Here is a 21,562-nt window from a genome sequence, read left to right as displayed (position 1 = left end):
CACAAATATCAATAGCATCAAGGACTGAGGATATGACCAAACCAGTCACATGCAATCAGTTACAGAAACATATGACAATATCATGATACTCAAACAGTCTTGTATGAAGTTATTACATCTCAATAAGTCTGTTTATTGTGTGTCTATGATAATGTAGGCATTTGATCTTGAAAGTCTGTAGGTGAGCCTACAGTTGATATTGAATGTGTAGGAGAAGGTTTTGTGGGTGGTGTCTGTGTGTGTGTGGTTGAGGAACCCGCCATAGGAATGCGAGGTGTGTGAAGTAAACAGCTGTGGGTTCTAAAACCGACAAGACCGCACTATGATGGATGTTATTTCACTATTTCATTACATTCAGACCTCTTCCCTCCCTCTCTCTCTCTCCACTCCTCTCTATCTCGCCGTCTTTCTCTCCTCTTCTCCACTTCCCCATCTCCTTTCCCTCTCTCCCATAAAACAATACGTCTTAAATGTCTGAGGGGGAGACTGTGCTAATGGCCAACATTAGCTCCTTAATGAAATATACATTACACCATTACTGACGAGGGCTGGGGCTCCGTCGCTAAAGCACTGTGGGGCTAAAATAATAAAACATGCAGAATTCAATTTCCTGCAGAAGCCTTTTGAGTGTGTGGTAGTAGGGGGTGGGGGATATGTGTGTGTGCCAGGATTCTACCACAGTTGACCCAACCACGCCTAAACGGAGATCCTCACCACTGACCATGAAAGGGCAACTGACACAGATCCTGCTCATACTCTCTGTCTCAGGATTGTCCGAGTATGTTGGACACATAAATCGATAAATGACATGACATCAGCACTTGACATGGGAATTAAAACATCTTCATCCCCCAAAATGTATCAAATACCCTCTTTCGTGTACATAGTCACAGATAACGACAACAGACAGACTGAGCTGAAGAGCACCCATTGGTGAACAGCCCCAAATCTCCCTTTTAAGTTTACTTTCACCATTGCTTCAGTTATACAATAGCATGTAATTTGTTGCTGCTCATCAGCATGAGGGGAAATACTATATCTTGTCATGTCTTGTTATGTCATGACTTGTTGACATGAGGGGAAAATAACAGTCTGGTTGCTTCCATGTCTCCTTCCATAGAGCAACGCATCTCAACCCTTTGCAGGACATTGCGGGGGTCCGATGTCTGGTAGATGTATGTCCTCTATGTACATAGAAGAAACAGCCTATCTGCAGTGGAGGCGCCTCTTCTCATCCTCAGGGGTTTTATTTACAGAAGGACGGAGTTTTTCAGAAACCAATTGGAAAATAATGGCACTGCCTGCTCGTATAGAGCTCTCAGCCATTTACTGTAGACTACTTAGCCCCAGTTTAAAATCCTTTGTGCCGATGGGAGACGCCTTCCCACTGCAAACCATTCTTAAAGTATCTTGAGCAGGAAGAAGGTGGTAGGTAAAGAGATGCATGAAAGAGTAGAAGTAGGCAGAAAGTAAGAGAGAGCGAGAGGGGAGGGGAGGGCACAAGGGAACAGTTGGGGAATCTTCTGATTGCCTTAAAGAGTTTGATCGTAGCTTAAAACACACTCAAGGACAGGTGCATCAATAGACACACACGTACAGACACACACTCATTCCCTCTTGTATTGTACAGCCACATGCATGTACGCATACGCACACACGCCATGACACACACGCACACACGCTCAGCCCAGGATGTCCAGGTAGACAGGAGAGGCTTTGGCTAGGTTTAGCAGTAGGCTGTGGATCTCCTTGATGTGGTGTCTCATGTGGGGCTCTCTCTGCCAGCACCCCAGCATCAGGTCGTACACCTCTTTGGGACAGGAGCGAGGCCGCTGCAGGACACGCCCCTGTGTAATGCACTCAATCACCTGTGTATGTGTTGGGGGGGGGGGCAGATAAACAGGGTTAGTGTCAGAATGCCAGCCGATATGCCAGATTTAATTGTCTTTGCGTTTCTTACTCTCCAATCCTCTCAGACCTACACATGTGCCTTGGGGCTATAGGCTTATGCTAAAGCTTTGGAAAGCTTTACCAAAGTAGAGGATGTAAGGGTTTAGAATAAGATTCCAGTTAGGGAGTTAAGTTGGAGCTAGCCTGGTAGTCTGTTCTGCTTTCTTGCCACCTCCTCATGGAATTGTTATAAGGAGGTGGCAAGAGAGCAGAATCAGACTGGCACCTAGGCTAGGATGGAGGTAGAGTAGGGTTAGGGTTAAGGTTAGGTGAGAGGTGAGACTGACCTCGTTGTTGGAGAGCTGGTACCAGGGCTGTTTGCCGTAGGTGAAGATCTCCCAGAGGACTACGCCCAGACTCCACACATCACTCTCTGTGGTGAACTTCCTGTACATGATGCTCTCTGGAGGCATCCAGCGGATGGGCAGCATGGTATGACCGCCCACCTACACCAACACCAACACAAACAGTCAGCCTGGACACTGTTCTGCTGTACACACCTTTTATTTGAATGGTACAGAAATGTGAAGTTATTTGCTGTGAAACTACTTAAATGGTCATTAAATAAATGGTCAAATTAAATGGTAAAATGGTCATTAAACATTTATGACCTGCAAATTACTTGTTTATTTCCTTGGAATTCATTGAATCAAGTGCAACTAGGCTTCATTTGGTACCAAGTCACCAGTTGTGATGAATTCTTTAAAGTACACTGAACAAAAATATAAACGCAACATGTAAAGTGTTGGTCCCATTATTCATGAGCTGGAAAAAAAAAAGCTCCCAGAAATGTTCCATATGCACAAAAAGCTTATTTCTCTCAAATGTTGGCCACAAATGTTTAACATACCTGTTAGTGAGCATTTCTCTTTTGCAAGATAATTCATCCACCTCACAGGTGTGGCATATCAAGAAGCTTATTAAACAGCATGATCATTACACAGGTGCACCTTGTGCTGGGGACAATAAAAGGCCACTCTAATGATGTCAACATTGTGAACAGAGTGCACCATGGTGGCGGTAGGGTTATCGTATGGGCAGGCATAAGCTACGGACAACGACCACAATTGCATTTTATCGATGGCAATTTGAATGCACAGAGATACCGTGATGAGATCCTGAGGCCCATTGTCGTGCCATTCATCCACCGCCATCACCTCATGTTTCAGCATGATAATGCACGGCCCCATGTCGCAAGGATCTGTACACAATTCCTGGAAGCAAAAATTTGTCCCAGTTCTTTCATGGCCTCCATACTCAACAAACATGTCACCCATTGAGCATGTTTGGGATGCTCTGAATCGATGTGTACGACAGCGTATTCCAGTTCCCGACAATATCCAGCAACTTTACACAGCTATTGAAGAAGAGTGGAACAACATTCCGCAGCCCACAATCAATAGCCTGATCAACTCTATGCGAAGGAGATGTGTCACGCAGCATGAGGCAAATGGTGGTCACACTGACTGGTTTAATAGCATTATCCGTAATCACTGTAGCAAGTCTACATGAAAATGGCTAAAAAGCAACAAATCTGAAGTTTCGAAATGGCCTAGTCAAAGTCCAGACCTAATCCCAATTGAGATGTTGTGGCAGGACTTGAAACAAGAATTTCATGCTTGAAAACTCACAAATGTCGCTGATCCCTCCCCAGCGACGTGAGAGAATAATCAACAACTACAGGAAGCGTTTGGTTGGAGTCATTGCAGCTAAAGGTGGCACAACCAGTTATTTAGTGTAAGGGGGCAATTACTTTTTCACACAGGGGCATTGGGTGTTGCATAACTTGGTTTATTAAATAAATGAAAGAAGTATGTCATTGTTGTGTTATTTGTTCACTCAGGTTCCATTTCTCTAATATTAGGTTTTGGTTGAAGATCTGATAACATTCAGTATCAAAAATATGCAAAAGTAGAGAAAATTAGAAAGGGGGCAAATACTTTCTCACAGAACTGTATAAGTGAAGTTGTCCCAATACTTTTAAAATCAGGGGAGTTTGTACAAAAAGTGCTTTAATTTCTAAACGGTTCACCCGATATGGAAGAAAATACCCTGAAATTAAAGCTGACAGTCTGCACTTTAACCTCATAGTCATTGTCACTGTCCCAATACTTTTGGAGCTCACTATATATACTGTAGTTCTGAGCACTAAAAGGTTAAGTCTAGTTTGTTTAATGTCTTGCTGTAGCAAGGCACATGGTTAATGTGACAAACAGGTAATCATCTAACAATAATCCATGTAATAAAATACATTTCTGAAATGCAGTGCATTCGGAAATTATTCAGACCCCTTCACTTACGTTACAGCCTTATTCTATAATAGATTAAATCATTTTCCCCCCTCATCAATCTACACACAATACCTCATTTACATAAATATTCTGGCCGTTTACTCAAAACTTTGTTGAAGCGCGTTTAACAGCGATTACAGCCTCAAATCTTCTTGGGTATGACACTACAAACGTGACACACCTGTATTTGGGCAGTTTCTCCCATTCTTCTCTGCAGATCCTCTCAAGCTCTGCCAGGTTGGATGGGGAGTGTCGCCGAACAGCTATTTTCAGGTCGTTCAGGTCTCTCCAGAGATGGTCAATCGGGTTCAAGTCCGTGCTCTAGCTGGGCCACCCAAGGACATTCAGAGACTTGTCCCGAAGACACGCCTGCGTTGTCTTGGCTGTGTGCTTAGCGTTGTTGTCCTGTTGGAAGGTGAACCCTCCCCCAGTCTGAGGTCCTGAGTGCTCTGGAGCAGTTTTCATCAAGGATCTCTCTGTACTTTGCTCTGTTCAACTTTACCCCCGATCCTGACTAGTCTCTCAGTCAATGCCGCTGAAAAACATCCCCACAGCATGATGCTGCCACCACCATGCTTCACCGTAGGTATGGTATTGGTCAGGTGATGAGACGTGCCTGGTTACTTCCAGACGTGATGCTTGGCATTCACGCCAAAGAGTTCAATCTTGGTTTCATCAGACCAGAGGATCTTGTTTCTCATGGTCTGAGAGTCCTTTAGGTGGCTTTTGGCAAACTCTAAGCAGGCTGTCATTTGCCTTTTACTGAGGAGTGGCTTCTGTCTGGCCACCCTACCATAAATGCCTGTTTGGTGGAGTGCTGCAGAGATGGTTGTCATTCTGGAAGGTTTCCCATCTCCAAAGAGGACCTATGGAGCTCTGTCAGAGTGACCATCGGGTTCTTGGTCACCTCCCTGACCAAGGCCCTTCTCCCCCGATTGCTCAGTTTGGCCGGGTGGCCAGCTCTAGGAAGAGTCTTGGTGGTTCCAAACTTCTTCCATTTAAGAAAGATGGAGGCCACTGTGTTCTTGGGGACCTTCAATGCTGCAGAAATTGTTTGGTACCCTTCCCCAGATCTGTGCCTCAATGCAATCCTGTCTCTGAGCTCAATGAACAATTCCTTCGACCTCAAGGCTTGGTTTTTGCTCTGACATGGACTGGCAACTGTGGGACCTTATATAGACAGGTGTATGCCTTTTCAAATCATGTCCAATCAATTGAATTTACCACAGGGGGACTCCAATCAAGTTGTAGAAACATCAAGAATGATCAATGGAAACGATAGTTACCTGAGTTGTAACTCCAGTTCTGAATGAAGCGGAGCCCCATAGGGGAGCTCTGCTCCTAGTCGTTTACCCCGCAGCCTAGGCAGCGAATAGCCTGCGAGAAAATGATGCACACACCTGTAGCCAATGGGAGTACAGGTGTCCCTATATAAGGGAAAAAAATATCTTCAGTGAGACTGGGGGTTGGCATTGCCTTAAGTCCTATGGGGCTCTGCTCCACCCATAGAACTGGAGTTACAGCTCCGGTAATTATCGTTCTATATCGTGGAGCTCCGCTCCCATAGGGTAGCTCTGCACCTAGTGGTTTAAGGCAGAGCACAACGCTCCAAAATGTACTCCCTGCCGAGCCTAACACTTCCCACCTAATGAAAAGGTCTGGCCCGGCAATGGCGGCGACCAAGTCCCACAGTACCGTAACACAATGTATCACAATATACTGCGTCCTCAGTACAATCCGCCCTACTCAGTCTGGAGACACGGTCAATGGCTAGTGGGCAGATAACAGAATATGAGCCATACTAATCTGAACTAGCAGGTAGATGCTTCAATATTCTGTCAATATTCAACGATTGGTCTAATAGCACTGTAATAGTAGTTCCCTCATCCTTCCGCCCCAACATAGTCCTAGACTTGTGGGCAGGTTAGAATACATGACTCTACTGTACTGATCCCTCAGTCAAGAGTCATGTCACATAGTCACTCTAACAGGAAAAAGCAGACCTGAAGGAAACTAGTCCATCGGTCCTGTATCCTTTCCACTTAGTTCAAGTCCTCCCATCAGCTATGCTGAGTACAGACTGAACCATGGTTAGAGGACACATTATACTGATTTGTCAGTAAATCTGCCACACTCAATCTAAAGACCAAAGCCTATGATACAAATAAACAGAACACGGGCCATACTACTCTGACTAGCAGATATATGATACCTCGATATCCTGTCAATAATCAATGACCGGTCCAATAGTAGTGTATTAGCAATTACAGCACTATTTCCCTCATCCTTCCGCCCCAACACGGTGATACATTGATAGGCGAGTCAAAAAACACATGTTCTCTACTGCACTGAATATCAGTCTGGAGACATGTGACATGTGTCTCTCTCTTAATGGAAAAGAGCAGGCCTAATGGGAACCATGCCCAACAGCCCTTCATCTTTTCCTCCTAGCTCAAGTCCTTCCATCAGGCACGCTGAGTACAGACTGAGCCAGAGAGTTAGAAGACATATCTAACAGGTAGAAACGGATAAAAGGAGACGGTGACGACCATGACGCCGCTGCACAAATATCCTCTACTCCTGTTCCTCTGAAAAGAGCAGTAGACGTCGCTACTCCACGAGTGGAGTTAGCTCTTATACACTGAGGCAAAGGCTACCCTACCACCTCATAAGCCGTCTATATGCCTTCACAAAGCCAATTTTGTTGTTTAGAAAGTGGTCTACCAAGTGTACCTGCACCATGATACACAAACAGCTGAGGCGATGACTTAATCGCCGCTGTGCGCTCCGCGTAGTTCGCCAAGGCATGCACTGGGCACAAGCGATGGGCACAAGCCTCTCCTCTCTCCGCTCCGCATGACACGCTTAGCCATAGTCAAAGCGAGCAACAGTGCCGTCTTCAGAGAACATCTTGAGGGGGATTTGATTCAATGGTTTGAATGGCGTCTCGCAGAGCCAAATCCCACTGAGGAAGCATGGCTCTAGGCATTGGCCTAAGCCGCCGCGTTCCCAAAAGGAACCGTTTCACTAGAGGGTGGCTAAAAACAGTGTCTCTGCCAAACCCCTAATAACAAGCTGAAATCGCCATCGCGAACACCTTAATGGTGGCGGGTGAGCGCTGGCTCTCCCGCCATTCAAACCCTTGAATCAAATCCCCCTCAAGATGTTCTCTGAAGACGGCACTGTTGCTCGCTTTGACTACGGCTAAGCGTGTCATGCGGAGCGGAGAGAGGAGAGGCTTGTGCCCATCGCTTGTGCCCAGTGCGTGCCTTGGCGTCATTTTCTGTCGCGCCGCATTGTGAAAACACGTTCCATCTGCTGGCAGAAGTTCTGGATGTGGAACTAGCACCTGAGCCCTGTATGGTTCTGATTACTGAATCAGATAACCCACGGCGCTCTAACCTGTCCCTCTCAGATGCCAAACCATCAGTGATAGGGCAATTGCCCATAATCGGCCAATCATGCCTCCCGCCTGAGACATCGCATCCCATCGATGTGGAATGGGCCAAGGTGGCGAAAGCAGCATCTGAGTCATCTCTGTGAACCAAGGAGCCCCTGGGCGATCGGGGGCTATCAATATGATTGACAGCCTCCCTGTTCTCACTCGTGATAACAGTGGGAGAATGCAGGACAATGGTGGAAATGCGTACCGGAGAACATTCGGCCACGGCTCGTGCACAAAAGTGTCCGTCCCTAGTGGCGGTTCGTCCCGGGCTCGAAGAGAAAACCAGAGGGGGCAATGCACGTTCATGCGTGATGCGAAAATATCCACCTCGGCTCTCCTGAACCGTTCCCATATTTGGAGAACAATGTCAGGGTGCAGATGCCACTCCTCGTCTTGGGGACCCCCTCAAAACATGAGATCTGCTCTGACGTTGTGATAGACTGGAATGTGTAATTGCGTTCTATCCTCGTCCAGCTTCCCAAAACACTCTGTCGCTTCTTTGACGGCGACTCCGAAGAGACAGTCGTCAGAGATGGGGGGCGTTCAACAGCACGGCTTTGTCGGTCTCCTTCATGGCTGTCAAATACAGCCAAAGGTGTCACTCCACGTCTACCGAAGTGGCCGTGGTCCTCCACGCACACACAGCCGACGCTTGAGTGAGATTGAGAATGGCGCCGAAAATTCTCAACGCTTCCTCTATCTCTTCCTCTGACAGCACAGTCTTACCCGTGGTGAGACGGGACAGAGAGGCTGCTAGTAGGGCAATATTATTTGCTGCTGCTACAGCCTGGGCCCCTAGTACAAAGGACTTCTCAACCAGCTGCGCTGTGAGTCGGTCCTTTGATGTGGGTAGAGTGGCCTTCTTGGACGAGGGCCAGGAGCTCGAACCCGGGACGAGATACGCAGCCATTGGCGTGTCAAGCATGGGGATCTCCTGGGAAGTAGATCGCGCCGTCAAAGGTGACTCCCATGAGCCCTCCACATACTTTCCGAGCGAGCGCATGGCAGGAGCCAGTGGCTCCGCCGCCCTTCTTGGCCGAGAATAGGGGCCGCCCTCCATCATATCCACCTCCGGATAGGGGGGAATGGGGGGCAGCTGGATCTCCAGCCGGCTCGCAGGCCTCTCAACGAGCCATGGAAAGTCAGGTTGGCTAGCAGCAGGCTGTTAGCCAACCTGCCAGCTTAGTGGAGTCTGCCACTAGCATAGTCAGTGTAGTCAGCTCAGCCATCCCCATTGAGACTGTTTCTGTGCCTCGACCTAGGTTGGGCAAAACTAAACATGGCGGTGTTCGCCTTAGCAATCTCATTAGGATAAAGACCTCCTCCATTCCTGCCATTATTGAAAGAGATCGTGATACCTCACATCTCAAAATAGGGTTACTTAATGTTAGATCCCTCACTTCAAAGGCAGTTATAGTCAATGAACTAATCACTGATCATAATCTTGATGTGATTGACCTGACTGAAACATGGCTTAAGCCTGATGAATTTACTGTGTTAAATGAGGCCTCTCCTCCTGGTTACACTAGTGACCATATCCCCCGTGCATCCCGCAAAGGCGGAGGTGTTGCTAACATTTACGATAGCAAATTTCAATTTACAAAAAAAAAAAAGACGTTTTCGTCTTTTGAGCTTCTAGTCATGAAATCTATGCAGCCTACTCAATCACTTTTTATAGCTACTGTTTACAGGCCTCCTGGGCCATATACAGCGTTCCTCTCTGAGTTCCCTGAATTCCTATCGGACCTTGTAGTCATAGCAGATCATATTCTAATTTTTGGTGATTTTAATATTCATATGGAGAAGTCCACAGACCCACTCCAAAAGGCTTTCGGAGCCATCATCGACTCAGTGGGTTTTGTCCAACATGTCTCTGGACCTACTCACTGCCACAGTCATACTCTGGACCTAGTTTTGTCCCATGGAATAAATGTTGTAGATCTTAATGTTTTTCCTCATAATCCTGGACTATCGGACCACCATTTTATTACGTTTGCAATCGCAACAAATAATCTGCTCAGACCCCAACCAAGGAGCATCAAAAGTCGTGCTATAAATTCTCAGACAACACAAAAATTCCTTGATGCCCTTCCAGACTCCTTCTGCCTACCCAAGGACGTCAGAGGACAAAAATCAGTTAACCACCTAACTGAGGAACTCAATTTAACCTTGCGCAATACCCTAGATGCAGTTGCACCCCTAAAACTGAAAAACATTTGTCATAAGAAACTAGCTCCCTGGTATACAGAAAATACCCTTCCAGAAAATTGGAATGGAAATGGCGCCACACCAAACTGGAAGTCTTCCGACTAGCTTGGAAAGACAGTACCGTGCAGTATCGAAGAGCCCTCACTGCTGCTCGATCATCCTACTTTTCCAACTTAATTGAGGAAAATAAGAACAATCCAAAATTTCTTTTTGATACTGTTGCAAAGCTAACTAAAAAGCAGCATTCCCCAAGAGAGGATGGCTTTCACTTAAGCAGTAATAAATTCATGAACTTCTTTGAGGAAAAGATCATGATCATTAGAAAGCAAATTACGGACTCCTCTTTAAATCTGCGTATTCCTCCGGGGCTTAGCTGTCCTGGATCTGCCCAGCTCTGCCAGGGCCTGGGATCGGGAGAGACACTTAAGTGTTTTAGTACTATATCTCTTGACACAATGATGAAAATAATCATGGCCTCTAAACCTTCAAGCTGCATACTGGATCCTATTCCAACTAAACTACTGAAAGAGCTGCTTCATGTGCTTGGCCCTCCTATGTTGAACATAATAAACGGCTCTCTATCCACCGGATGTGTACCAAACTCACTAAAAGTGGCAGTAATAAAGCCTCTCTTGAAAAAGCCAAACCTTGACCCGGAAAATATAAAAAACTATCGGCCTATATCGAATCTTCCATTCCTCTCAAAAATGTTAGAAAAAGCTGTTGCACAGCAACTCACTGCCTTCCTGAAGACAAACAATGTATACGAAATGCTTCAGTCTGGTTTTAGACCCCATCATAGCACTGAGACTGCACTTGTGAAGGTGGTAAATGACCTTTTAATGGCGTCAGACCGAGGCTCTGCATCTGTCCTCGTGCTACTAGACCTTAGTGCTGCCTTTGACACCATCGATCACCACATTCTTTTGGAGAGACTAGAAACCCAAATTGGTCTACACGGACAAGTTCTGGCCTGGTTTAGATCTTATCTGTCGGAAAGATATCAGTTTGTCTCTGTGAATGGTTTGTCCTCTGACAAATCAACTGTACATTTCGGTGTTCCTCAAGGTTCCGTTTTAGGACCACTATTGTTTTCACTATATATTTTACCTCTTGGGGATGTTATTCGAAAACATAATGTTAACTTTCACTGCTATGCGGATGACACACAGCTGTACATTTCAATGAAACATGGTGAAGCCCCAAAATTGCCCTCGCTAGAAGCCTGTGTTTCAGACATAAGGAAGTGGATGGCTGAAAACTTTCTACTTTTAAACTTGGACAAAACAGAGATGCTTGTTCTAGGTCCCAAGAAACAAAGAGATCTTCTGTTAAATCTGACAATTAATCTTGATGGTTGTAAAGTCGTCTCAAATAAAACTGTGAAGGACCTCGGCGTTACTTTTGACCCTGATCTCTCTTTTGACGAACATATCAAGACTGTTTCAAGGACAGCTTTTTTCCGTCTACGTAACATTGCAAAAATCAGAAATTTTCTGTCCAAAAATGCTGCAGAAAAATTAATCCATGCATTTGTTACTTCTAGGTTAGACTACTGCAATGCTCTACTTTCCGGCTACCCGGATAAAGCACTAAATAAACTTCAGTTAGTGCTAAATACGGCTGCTAGAATCCTGACTAGAACCAAGAAATTTGATCATATTACTCCAGTGCTAGCTTCCCTACACTGGCTTCCTGTTAAGGCAAGGGCTGATTTCAAGGTTTTACTGTTAACCTATAAAGCGTTACATGGGCTTGCTCCTACCTATCTTTCCGAGTTGGTCCTGCCGTACATACCTACACGTACGCTACGGTCACAAGACGCAGCCCTCCTAATTGTCCCTAGAATTTCTAAGCAAACAGCTGGAGGCAGGGCTTTCTCCTATAGATCTCCATTTTTATGGGAACGGTCTGCCTACCCATGTGAGAGACGCAGACTCGGTCTCAACCTTTAAGTCTTTACTGAAGACTTATCTCTTCAGTAGGTCATATGATTGAGTGTAGTCTGGCCCAGGAGTGTGAAGGTGAACGGAAAGGCTCTGGAGCAACGAACCGCCCTTGCTGTCTCTGCCTGGCCGGTTCCCCTCTCTCCACTGGGATTCTCTGCCTCTAACCCTATTACAGGGGCTGAGTCACTGGCTTACTGGTGCTCTTTCATGCCGTCCCTAGGAGGGGTGCGTCACTTGAGTGGGTTGAGTTACTGACGTGATGGGTTCTGTCTGGGTTGGCGCCCCCCCTTGGTTTGTGCTGTGGTGGAGATCTTTGTGGGCTATACTCGGCCTTGTCTCAGGATTGTAAGTTGGTGGTTGAAGATATCCCTCTAGTGGTGCGGGGGCTGTGGTTTGGCAAAGTGGGTGGGGTTATATCCTTCCTGTTTGGCCCTGTCCGGGGGTATCATCGGATGGGGCCACAGTGTCTCCTGACCCCTCCTGTCTCAGCCTCCAGTATTTATGCTGCAGTAGTTTATGTGTCGGGGGGCTAGGGTCAGTTGGTTATATCTTGAGTACTTCTCCTGTCTTATCCAGTGTCCTGTGTGAATTTAAGTATGCTCTCTCTAATTCTCTCCTTCTCTCTTTCTTTCTCTCTCTCGGAGAACCTGAGCCCTAGGACCATACGTCAGGACTACCGGGCATGATGACTCCTTGCTGTCCCCAGTCCACCTGGCCTTGCTGCTGTTCCAGTTTCAACTGTTCTGCCTGCGGTTATGGAACCCCTACCTGTCCCAGACCTGCTGCTTTCAACTCTTAATGATCGGCTATGAAAAGCCAACTGACATTTATTCCTGATTATTATTTGACCATGCTTGTCATTTATGAACATTTTGAAAATCTTGGCTCTCTCTAATTCTCTCCTTCTCTCTTTCTTTCTCTCTCTCGGAGGACCTGAGCCCTAGGACCATACGTCAGGACTACCGGGCATGATGACTCCTTGCTGTCCCCAGTCCACCTGGCCTTGCTGCTATTCCAGTTTCAACTGTTCTGCCTGCGGTTATGGAACCCCTACCTGTCCCAGACCTGCTGTTTTCAACTCTTAATGATCGGCTATGAAAAGCCAACTGACATTTATTCCTGATTATTTTTTGACCATGCTTGTCACTTATGAACATTTTGAACATCTTGGCCATGTTCTGTTATAATCTCCACCCGGCACAGCCAGAAGAGGACTGGCCACCCCTCATAGCTTGGTTCCTCTCTAGGTTTCTTCCTAGGTTTTGGCCTTTCTAGGGAGTTTTTCCTAGCCACCGTGCTTCTACACCTGCATTGCTTGCTGTTTGGGGTTTTAGGCTGGGTTTCTGTACAGCACTTCGAGATATTAGCTGATGTACGAAGGGCTATATAAAATAAACTTGATTTGATTTGAATGCGTAGAGAGGCTGTGATGTAGGAGGGGGCCGCTGAATAGTCAGAGCCCGTCTTGTCCTCGCCCAAGGATGAGAAAAACCTTGCAGTCTCCAGAGGGAGGGGAGTTTTATCAGTTTCGGTCAGTGTAATGGAGTGTTCCGGAGAAATAGCCATGCACTTTCCAACATCCTCATCATCTCCAGAGGCGGCGCCGTCATATAATGCCTCAGAAGCTGAGGCTAAGATTGACATTGCGTCCTCTAGAGGAAAATCCTCCCTAAAAAATGCCCACCGCTGCTTCCTCTCCTTTCAAGAAAGCAGGGCGCAGCACAGGCATTGACGGGGATTGGTGAGGCCCCTGGTGTGCTGTGATCCTAAGCACACGAAACAAAAGTTGTGTGAGTCCATAGCTGCCATAGAGAAGCAGCGACACTGAGCTCTTAAAAGAGAAACACCGGTGTGCTCATTGAGATAGACGATGTTGAGACTTGGAATTCGACGGCGGGTTCGTCCTGAATCTTACTCTTCTCTTCTCTCTCTTCTCTTCTCTTCTCGGCTTCTTCAGTCCAGTCCAAGTCACTGAAGATAATGGGACGGTGATTGAGGGGAAGCATCCCCTTCCATAGGGACACCTGTACTCCCATTGGCTGCAGGTGTGTGCATAATTTTCTCTCAGGCTATTCGCTGCCTAGGCAGAAGGGTAAACCACTAGGAGCAGAGCTCCCATATGGGGCGGAGCTCCACGATATAGAACAGTACGCACCAGAGCTCAATTACAAGTCTCATGCAAAGGGTTTGAATTCCTATGTAAATAAGGTATTTCTGATTTTTATACCATAATAAAAATATCTAAAAACCTGTTTTTGCACTGTCATTATGGGGTATTGTTTGTAGATTGATGAGGAAAACATTTAATTTCATATATTTTAGAATAAGACTAAAGTAACAAGAAGTGAACAAAAAGTGAAGGGGTCTGAATACTTTCTGAATGGACTGTATGTCCCTGTCCCTCGTGTGCAGTTACTCCCACTGTGCTTCAGTACAGGTGGACTTATTAATGCTTAGGACTGTAGCTACAGTACATTCATATCGTCCCAGACACTGCACAATACAGGAAGCTGTTGTTGGGCACTGCTGTCTGCTGCCCACTCAGCCCTGCGTGGTCTCTTCTTCTCTCCTATCCGGCAGAGTAGCCTTTACTTTATCAGTCCATTAAAGCCAAGAGATAGTCATCACCGGTATGTGTGTTTGTTTGTGTAAACCAATCTGGCTCCATCTCTAGTCCGCCTTCTCAAAGGCTCCTGACGCCTCCTCACCACATAACTCACTGTAAGTGTTTTCACATAACTAAAACCCCACTTGAGTTTCCAAGTACAGTATGTATGTTGCGATGGATTCATGGTCAAGAACAGTGTGGGGTTGAGGGCGAAGCCAACATCCAGTGAGTGTATTTATTTATTGTTGTTTGTTTTATCACGTTGTAAAACGTGGAGTGGTTTGAAATATTAATGCTGTGCTCCTGATCTTAGTGACTGCAACTTTTTTACAGTTACCTAGCAGCACTGTGTGTTTGAGTGTGTTTGAGTGTGTTTGTGTGCGTTTCAGGGGTTGGAACAGGTTCAGGAAACAGAACCGAAAACTGGAAAATATTTTTACAAAAAATTGAGGAACAGAATCAGAACCGGGAACGAAAGTGATGTATAATGTTCTAGAACAGAAAAGTTATTTTAAAAGCATGGGAAGTGGTTAATAATGTTATTTTACATTCCTGGCCTTTTTATTCCAGTCCCACAAAAAAAACATAACAAAGCACCTATACAAAGCCTCAGTCTGTCAGTCAGAAACTTAATCCAGTGTCTGCCTGCCAGCTGAAAACTGTGTGTAGACTACGTGCCCCTCCCCCTCCGAAGCAAAGCCTACTGACGTTACAAGTCTAATTCAGAAATTAGGGAGAGAGATTTTTAATTAGAGAAGAATGGATTAACCTTTTCAATGCTAGTTAAGGATACTATAGTTATCACGTTTCACATCAAATTTATTAACTAAAAAAAGGTAAGACAGGTTTAGATTTCAATTCTGCTGCTGCTCTGCACACCCAAACTTGTTAGCTAGCTAGCTCTGGTCCAATGTAGAGCCAACTTTCCGAAGTTCAAAGACATTCAAAGTTCCTTCATAGAAGCCGCTCCTCTGTAGGTATAATTCTGTGGGCCTAATTAAGATAATGCATGTCACAAAACAAAACAAGACGCCCAGTACTTCAAGCCAAGCCTCCTCCTACACCCTCCTACAACCTCTCCCCACCTGCAAAAATTTTGGTCAGATCTTGCACCCTACACTTGTCTGTCCAATGTATGTAAATAGCTTGCCCGCTCCATAGCAACTGCTCTATCCTCACTGATTGGTGAATTAATTTCATGTCGAGCTAAATGTAAAACAATGTAAATTTATTTCAGAGGTTTAAAAAGGAACAGAAAGGAATGATATAAACCGTTTATTTTTTGGAGTTCAAATCGGTTAAGAACTATATTTTGCTGGTCAGAACAGTGGAATGTAACGAAAAAATATTGGTTTGGTTCAGTGTGTGTGTGAGTGCTTGTTTGTGTTTATGTCTGTGTGTGTGTTTGAGTGTTTCATTGTGAGGAAGCCCTTGATTAATTGTTCTTAACATCCTGGGTTCATCAAATATTAAGAGAAGCAGTTTTACTGGCATGTTCAGTCAGAGGGCCCAATGGTTTTTATAGCTCAATATTCTGAGTTGAGAAAATACTTTCTTTCACCCTCTCTCTCTCTCTCTCTCTCTCTCTCTCTCTCTCTCTCTCTCTCTCTCTCTCTCTCTCATAAATATTCATACATAACTAACCCACTGCTAGTCTGGGCAAGAAGACCTCGAAGAAGAAGAAGAAATTACGAATTGTGAGTTTAGTGTAGTGACCTCAGAGGCCGTGGTATCCATGGCAACGAGGCGGGTTTGAAAGAGCGCTTATGGGAGGCTTTAGGCTGGCTGTGTAGGAGGGGCTTCACTATGAGACTCCTCCCCCTCCTTTTTTAAGGGGGTACATCAGCTTTAATATTGCAGATAGATTGTAACTTCCATCAATGTAATTGTCTGCATCACTTACAATACCCCATATATATTTTTTCAAATATATACACTACCAGTCAAAAGTTTGGACACACCTACTCATTCAAGGGTTTTTCTTTATTTTTAATATTTTCTGAATTGTAGAATAATAATGAAGACATCAAAACTATGAAATAACATATATTAACCAAACAAGTGTTTCCAACAGTATTGAAGGAGTTCCCGCATATGCTGAGCACTTGTTGGCTGCTTTTTCTTCACTCTGCGGTCCAACTCATCCCAAACCATCTCAATTGGGTTGAGGTCGGTGGATTGTGGAGGCTAGGTCATCTGATGTAGCACTCCATCACTCTACTTCTTGGTCAAATAGCCCTTACACAGCCTGTAGGTGTGTTGGGTCACTGTCCTGCTGAAAAACAAATGATAGTCCCACTAAGCACAAACCAAATGGGATGGCGTATGGCTGCAAAATGCTGTGGTAGCCATGCTGGTTAAGTGGGCCTTGAAATCTAAATGAATCACTGACAGTGTCACCAGCAAAGCACCCTCACACCATCACACCACCTCCATGCTTCACGGTGGGAACCACAAATGGAGAGATCACCCGTTCACCTACTCTGCGTCTCACAAAGACACGGCGGTTGGAACCAAAAATCGCAAATTTGGACTCAGACCAAAGGACAGATTTCTCTCCTTCTTATTGGTGTCCTTTAGTAGTGGTTTCTTTGCAGCAATTCGACCATGAAGGTGTGATTCACGCAGTCTCCTCTGAACAATTGATGTTGAGATGTGTCTGTTAATTGAACTATGTGAAACATTTATTTGGGCTGCAATTTCTGAGGCTGGTAACTCCAGTGAACCTATCCCCTGCAGCAGAGGTAATTCTGGGTCTTCCTTTACTGTGGTTGATGGTTATGGTTTTTGCGACTGCACTTGAAGGAACTTTCAAAGTTCTTGACATTTTCCGGAATGACTGACCTAAATGCCTGGACTGATGGACTGTAATTTCTCTTTGCTTATTTGAGCTGTTCTTGCCATAATATTGTCTTTTACCAAATAGGGCTATCTTCTGTATACCACCCCTACCTTATCACAACACAACTGATTGGCTCAAACACATTAAGAAGGAAAGAAATTCAACAATTAACTTTGAACAAGGCACACCTGTTAATTGAAAAGCATTCCAGGTGACTATCTCATGAAGCTGGTTGAGAGAATGCCAAGAGTGTGCAAACCTGTCATCATATATTTTGATTTGTTTAACATTTTGTTTGGTTACGACATGATTCCATATGTGTTATTTCATAGTTTTGATATCTTCACTATTATTCGACAATGTAGAAAATAGTAAAAATAAAGAAAAACCCTTGAATGAGTAGGTTTGTCCAAACTTTTGACTGGTACTGTATACAGTGTATACAAAATAAGCCAAATTGGTGAAGTGAAATTAAAAAAGAACTTGTTTCAAAAAAATAAATAATAATAATTAAACAGAAAAGTGGTGCGTGCATATGTATTGACCCCCTTTGCTATGAAGCCCCTAAATAAGATCTGGTGCAACCAATTACCTTCAGAAGTCACATCATTAGTTAAACCTCTCTTGGGTAGAGGGCAGTATTTTCACGTCCAGATGAAAAGTGTGCCCAAAGTAAACGGCATGTTACTCACGCCCAGAAGCTAGGATATGCATATAGTTAGTAGATTTGGATAGAAAACACTCTGACGTTTCTAAAACTGTTAGAATAATGTCTGTGAGTATAACAGAACTGCTTTGGCAGGCGAAACCCCGAGCACAATCCATCCAGGGAATTTTTTGTTGTTGATGTCATTGTGTTTTCCAATGCTTGTCTATGGGATATTCAATGAAATTCCTCCCAGATTGCAGTTCCTATGGCTTCCACTAGATGTCAACAGGCTTTAGAAAGGGTTTCAGGCTTGTTCTTTGAAAAATGAGTTAGTAGTTGTAGTTTTTCAAAGTGGCTCTCATTTTGACTGTATTCTTGTGGATGAGGGCGCACACTTCATTATTTATCTCCGGTATTGAACACACTACATTCCGTATTAAATTGTATAATTTATTTACATATTAGGGTACCTGAAGATTGATTAGAAACGTTGTTTGACTTGCTTGGACGAAGTTTATTGGTAACTTTTGGGATTCCTTTGTCTGCATGTTGAACGGGTGGATTACTGAATCAAACGCGCCAACTAAACTGACTTTTTGGGGATATAAAGAAGGACTTTATCGAACAAAACGACCATTTGTTGTGTAGCTGGGACCCTTGGAATTGCAAACAGAGGAAAATGTTTTTAATGCTGATGTGTGCGGGCGCTGTCCTCAGATAATCGCATGGTATGCTTTCGCCGTAAAGCCTTTTTGAAATCTGACAAAGCGGTTGGATTAACAAGAAATTAAGCTTTTAAACGATGTAAGACACTTGTATTTTCATAAATATTTAATGGTACGATTTATGTATTTTGAATTTCGCGCTCTGCAATTTCACCGGATGTTGTCGAGGTGGGTTGCTAGCGGCACGCCTAGCCCAAAGAGGCTTTAGATTACTGTACAAAAGCAAATTTTTCAACCACTCCACAAATATCTTGTTAACAAAGTTACTTTGTGCATGACACAAGTAATTTTTCCAACAATTGTTTACAGACAGATTATTTCACTTATAATTCACTGTATCACAATTCCAGAGGGTCAGAAGTTTACATACACTAAGTTGACTGTGCCTTTAAATAGCTTGGAAAATGCTAGAAAATTATGTCATGGCTTTAGAAGCTTCTGAAAGGCTAATTGACATAATTTGAGTCAATTGGAGGTGTACCTGTCGATGTATTTCAAGGCCTACCTTCAAACTCAGTGCCTCTTTGCTTGACATCATGGGAAAATCAAAAAAAAATCTGCCAAAACCGCAGAAAAAAATGGTAGACCTCCACAAGTCTGGTTCATCATTGGGAGCAATTTCCAAATGCCTGAAGGTACCATGTTCATCTGTACAAACAATAGTACGCAAGTATAAACACCATGAGACCACACAGCTGTCATACCGATCAGGAAGAAGACACGTTTTGTCTCCTAGAGATGAATGTACTTTGGTGTGAAAAGTGCAAATCAATCCCAGAACAACAGCAAAGGACCTTGTGAAGATGCTGGAGGAAACGGGTGCTAAAGTATCTATATCCACAGTAAAACAAGTCTTATATCGACATAACCTGAAAGGCCGCTCAGCAAGGAAGAAGCCACTGCTCCAAAACCGCCATAAAAAAGCCAGACTACGATTTGCAACTGCACATGGGGACAAATATCGTACTTTTTGGAGAAATGTACTCTGGTCTGATGAAACAAACATAGAACTGTTTGGCCATAATGACCATCGTCACGTTTGGAGGAAAAAGGGGGAAGCTTGCAAGCTGAAGAAAACCATACCAACCGTGAAGCACGGGGGTGGCAGGATCATGTTGTGGGGGTGCTTTGCTGCAGGAGGGACTGGTGCACTTCACAAAATAGATGGCATCATGAGGAAGGACAATCATGTGGATATATTGAAGCAACATCTCAAGACATCAGTCAGGAAGTTAAAGCTTGGTCGCAAATGGGTCTTCCAAATGGACAATGACCCAAAGCATACTTCCAAAGTTGTGGAAAAATGGCTTCAGGACAACAAAGTCAAGGTATTGGAGTGGCCATCACAAAGCCCTGACCTCAATCCTGTAGAAAAGTTGTGGGCAGAACTGAAAAAGCATGTGCAAGCAAGGAGGCCTACAAACCTGACTCAGTTACACCAGTGCTTGTCAGGAGGAATGGGCCAAAATTCATCAAACTTATTGTGGGGAGCTTGTGGAAGGCTAACTAAAGGCAATGCTACCAAATACTAATTGAGTGTATGTAAACTTCTGACCCACTGGGAATGTGATGAAAGAAATAAAAGCTGAAATAAATCATTCTCTCTACTATTATTCTGACATTTCACGTTCTTAAAATAAAGTGGTGATCCTAACTGACCTAAAACAGGGGATTTTTACTAGGATTAAATGTCAGGAATTGTGAAAAACTGAGTTTAAATGTTTGGCTAAGGTGTATTTAAACTTCCGACTCCAACTCTATATATACATACATAAACATACATACACAGAAAAATACATACATACATATTATGGTGGAAAATTGCAAGATTATGTTATAATACTTTTATTGCATCAAATGGTTGTTTTATGCAACAGAATAGAGTATTCTTAACTATTGTATGTGTGTTCTATTGAGGATGGGCCTCTGGGAGATAACACTGACAGGAGAATTACGATGTCTTTTGGGTGATAAATTCTAAAGAGCATTCCAGAGCATGAGTTAGTGTTTCTGTTCTATACGGTGCCAGACATTGGTCTCTACACAATGAAAACAGTTGACACAGCAGATGCTGTCTGCAATGTATTATAGGTATCTTTCATACCAATCTTAACCTTGTGACCCATTCTATATATCTGTTGTTCGTCATGTAGGTTGAAAGGGGTGTATCTTGGCTATAAAATACCTTTGTACTTTTGTCTCGGGGCTCTCAACGAATCATCTGAGCGTGAATCGTCATCAGCCATGACCAGCCATCATTATCGTAGAGCACTCAATCGATTCACTTTATATGTGTGCATTGTATTGACTTGCTCCCTTATTAATAAGTGATTAAAGATTTTGTTTAAGTGTAACTCTGACTTGTGTGATAAGTTTGTCTCTCCTCATTTAATAGTAAAGAAATTAACCACCACATTTGGCGACGAGGATGGGATGTTAATCTTCACTTGGTGACCGCTCCTGACAACCTGGGTAAATCATGCACGAGGGATCCCTCAAACTTTGGGATCTCAGGGAGACCACACTTCGAGAACAAAGCAGATGGACCCACCTTTGATCTGAGAGGCAGCGAGCCGAGTGGATACCACATCTCAAACTTAGTTTTAAAAAATAAATAAAGAGGTGAGCAAAACATGCAAAGTCAGAGTCAGAGGAGAGTAATCTGAGAGTTTGTGGACTCAAAGATACTCTGCCACTGGTCGGTTGTGGGCAACCTAGAGCCGTCCTGACACTGAATTGGTGCGGTCTGTAGCGGTGAGGGGCCAGGGTGACTGTGGGTTCTGTGTGAAGTACGGTACCTGGTGAAACCCTATTGGAAGAAGGACCTCATTCTGAAAAGTGTCTGTGTGACCTTCTAAGTGATCCTCAGAAGTGGTGAATTCCAATTATTTTAAA

General features: G+C 44.2%; 1 protein-coding gene across 1 annotated transcript in view; it reads right to left on the bottom strand.

Annotated features, from left to right (window-relative positions):
- Positions 1-1,682: 1,682 nt before the first annotated feature.
- LOC120063544 (BDNF/NT-3 growth factors receptor-like) overlaps positions 1,683-21,562 on the bottom strand; it is a 95,064-nt gene continuing 75,184 nt past the window's right edge. The window contains exons 17-18 of the mRNA XM_039013904.1: positions 2,238-2,396; positions 1,683-1,868 (exon numbers count right to left, since the gene is read on the bottom strand). Coding sequence (XP_038869832.1) covers positions 1,683-1,868; positions 2,238-2,396 — 345 coding nt within the window. The remainder of the gene's footprint in view (positions 1,869-2,237; positions 2,397-21,562) is intronic.

Source organism: Salvelinus namaycush, chromosome 18, assembly GCF_016432855.1.
Source record: "Salvelinus namaycush isolate Seneca chromosome 18, SaNama_1.0, whole genome shotgun sequence".
NCBI lineage: Eukaryota > Metazoa > Chordata > Actinopteri > Salmoniformes > Salmonidae > Salvelinus > Salvelinus namaycush.
Note: the sequence above shows the minus strand (reverse complement) of the source record. Positions and strands in the feature narration are given on the sequence as shown.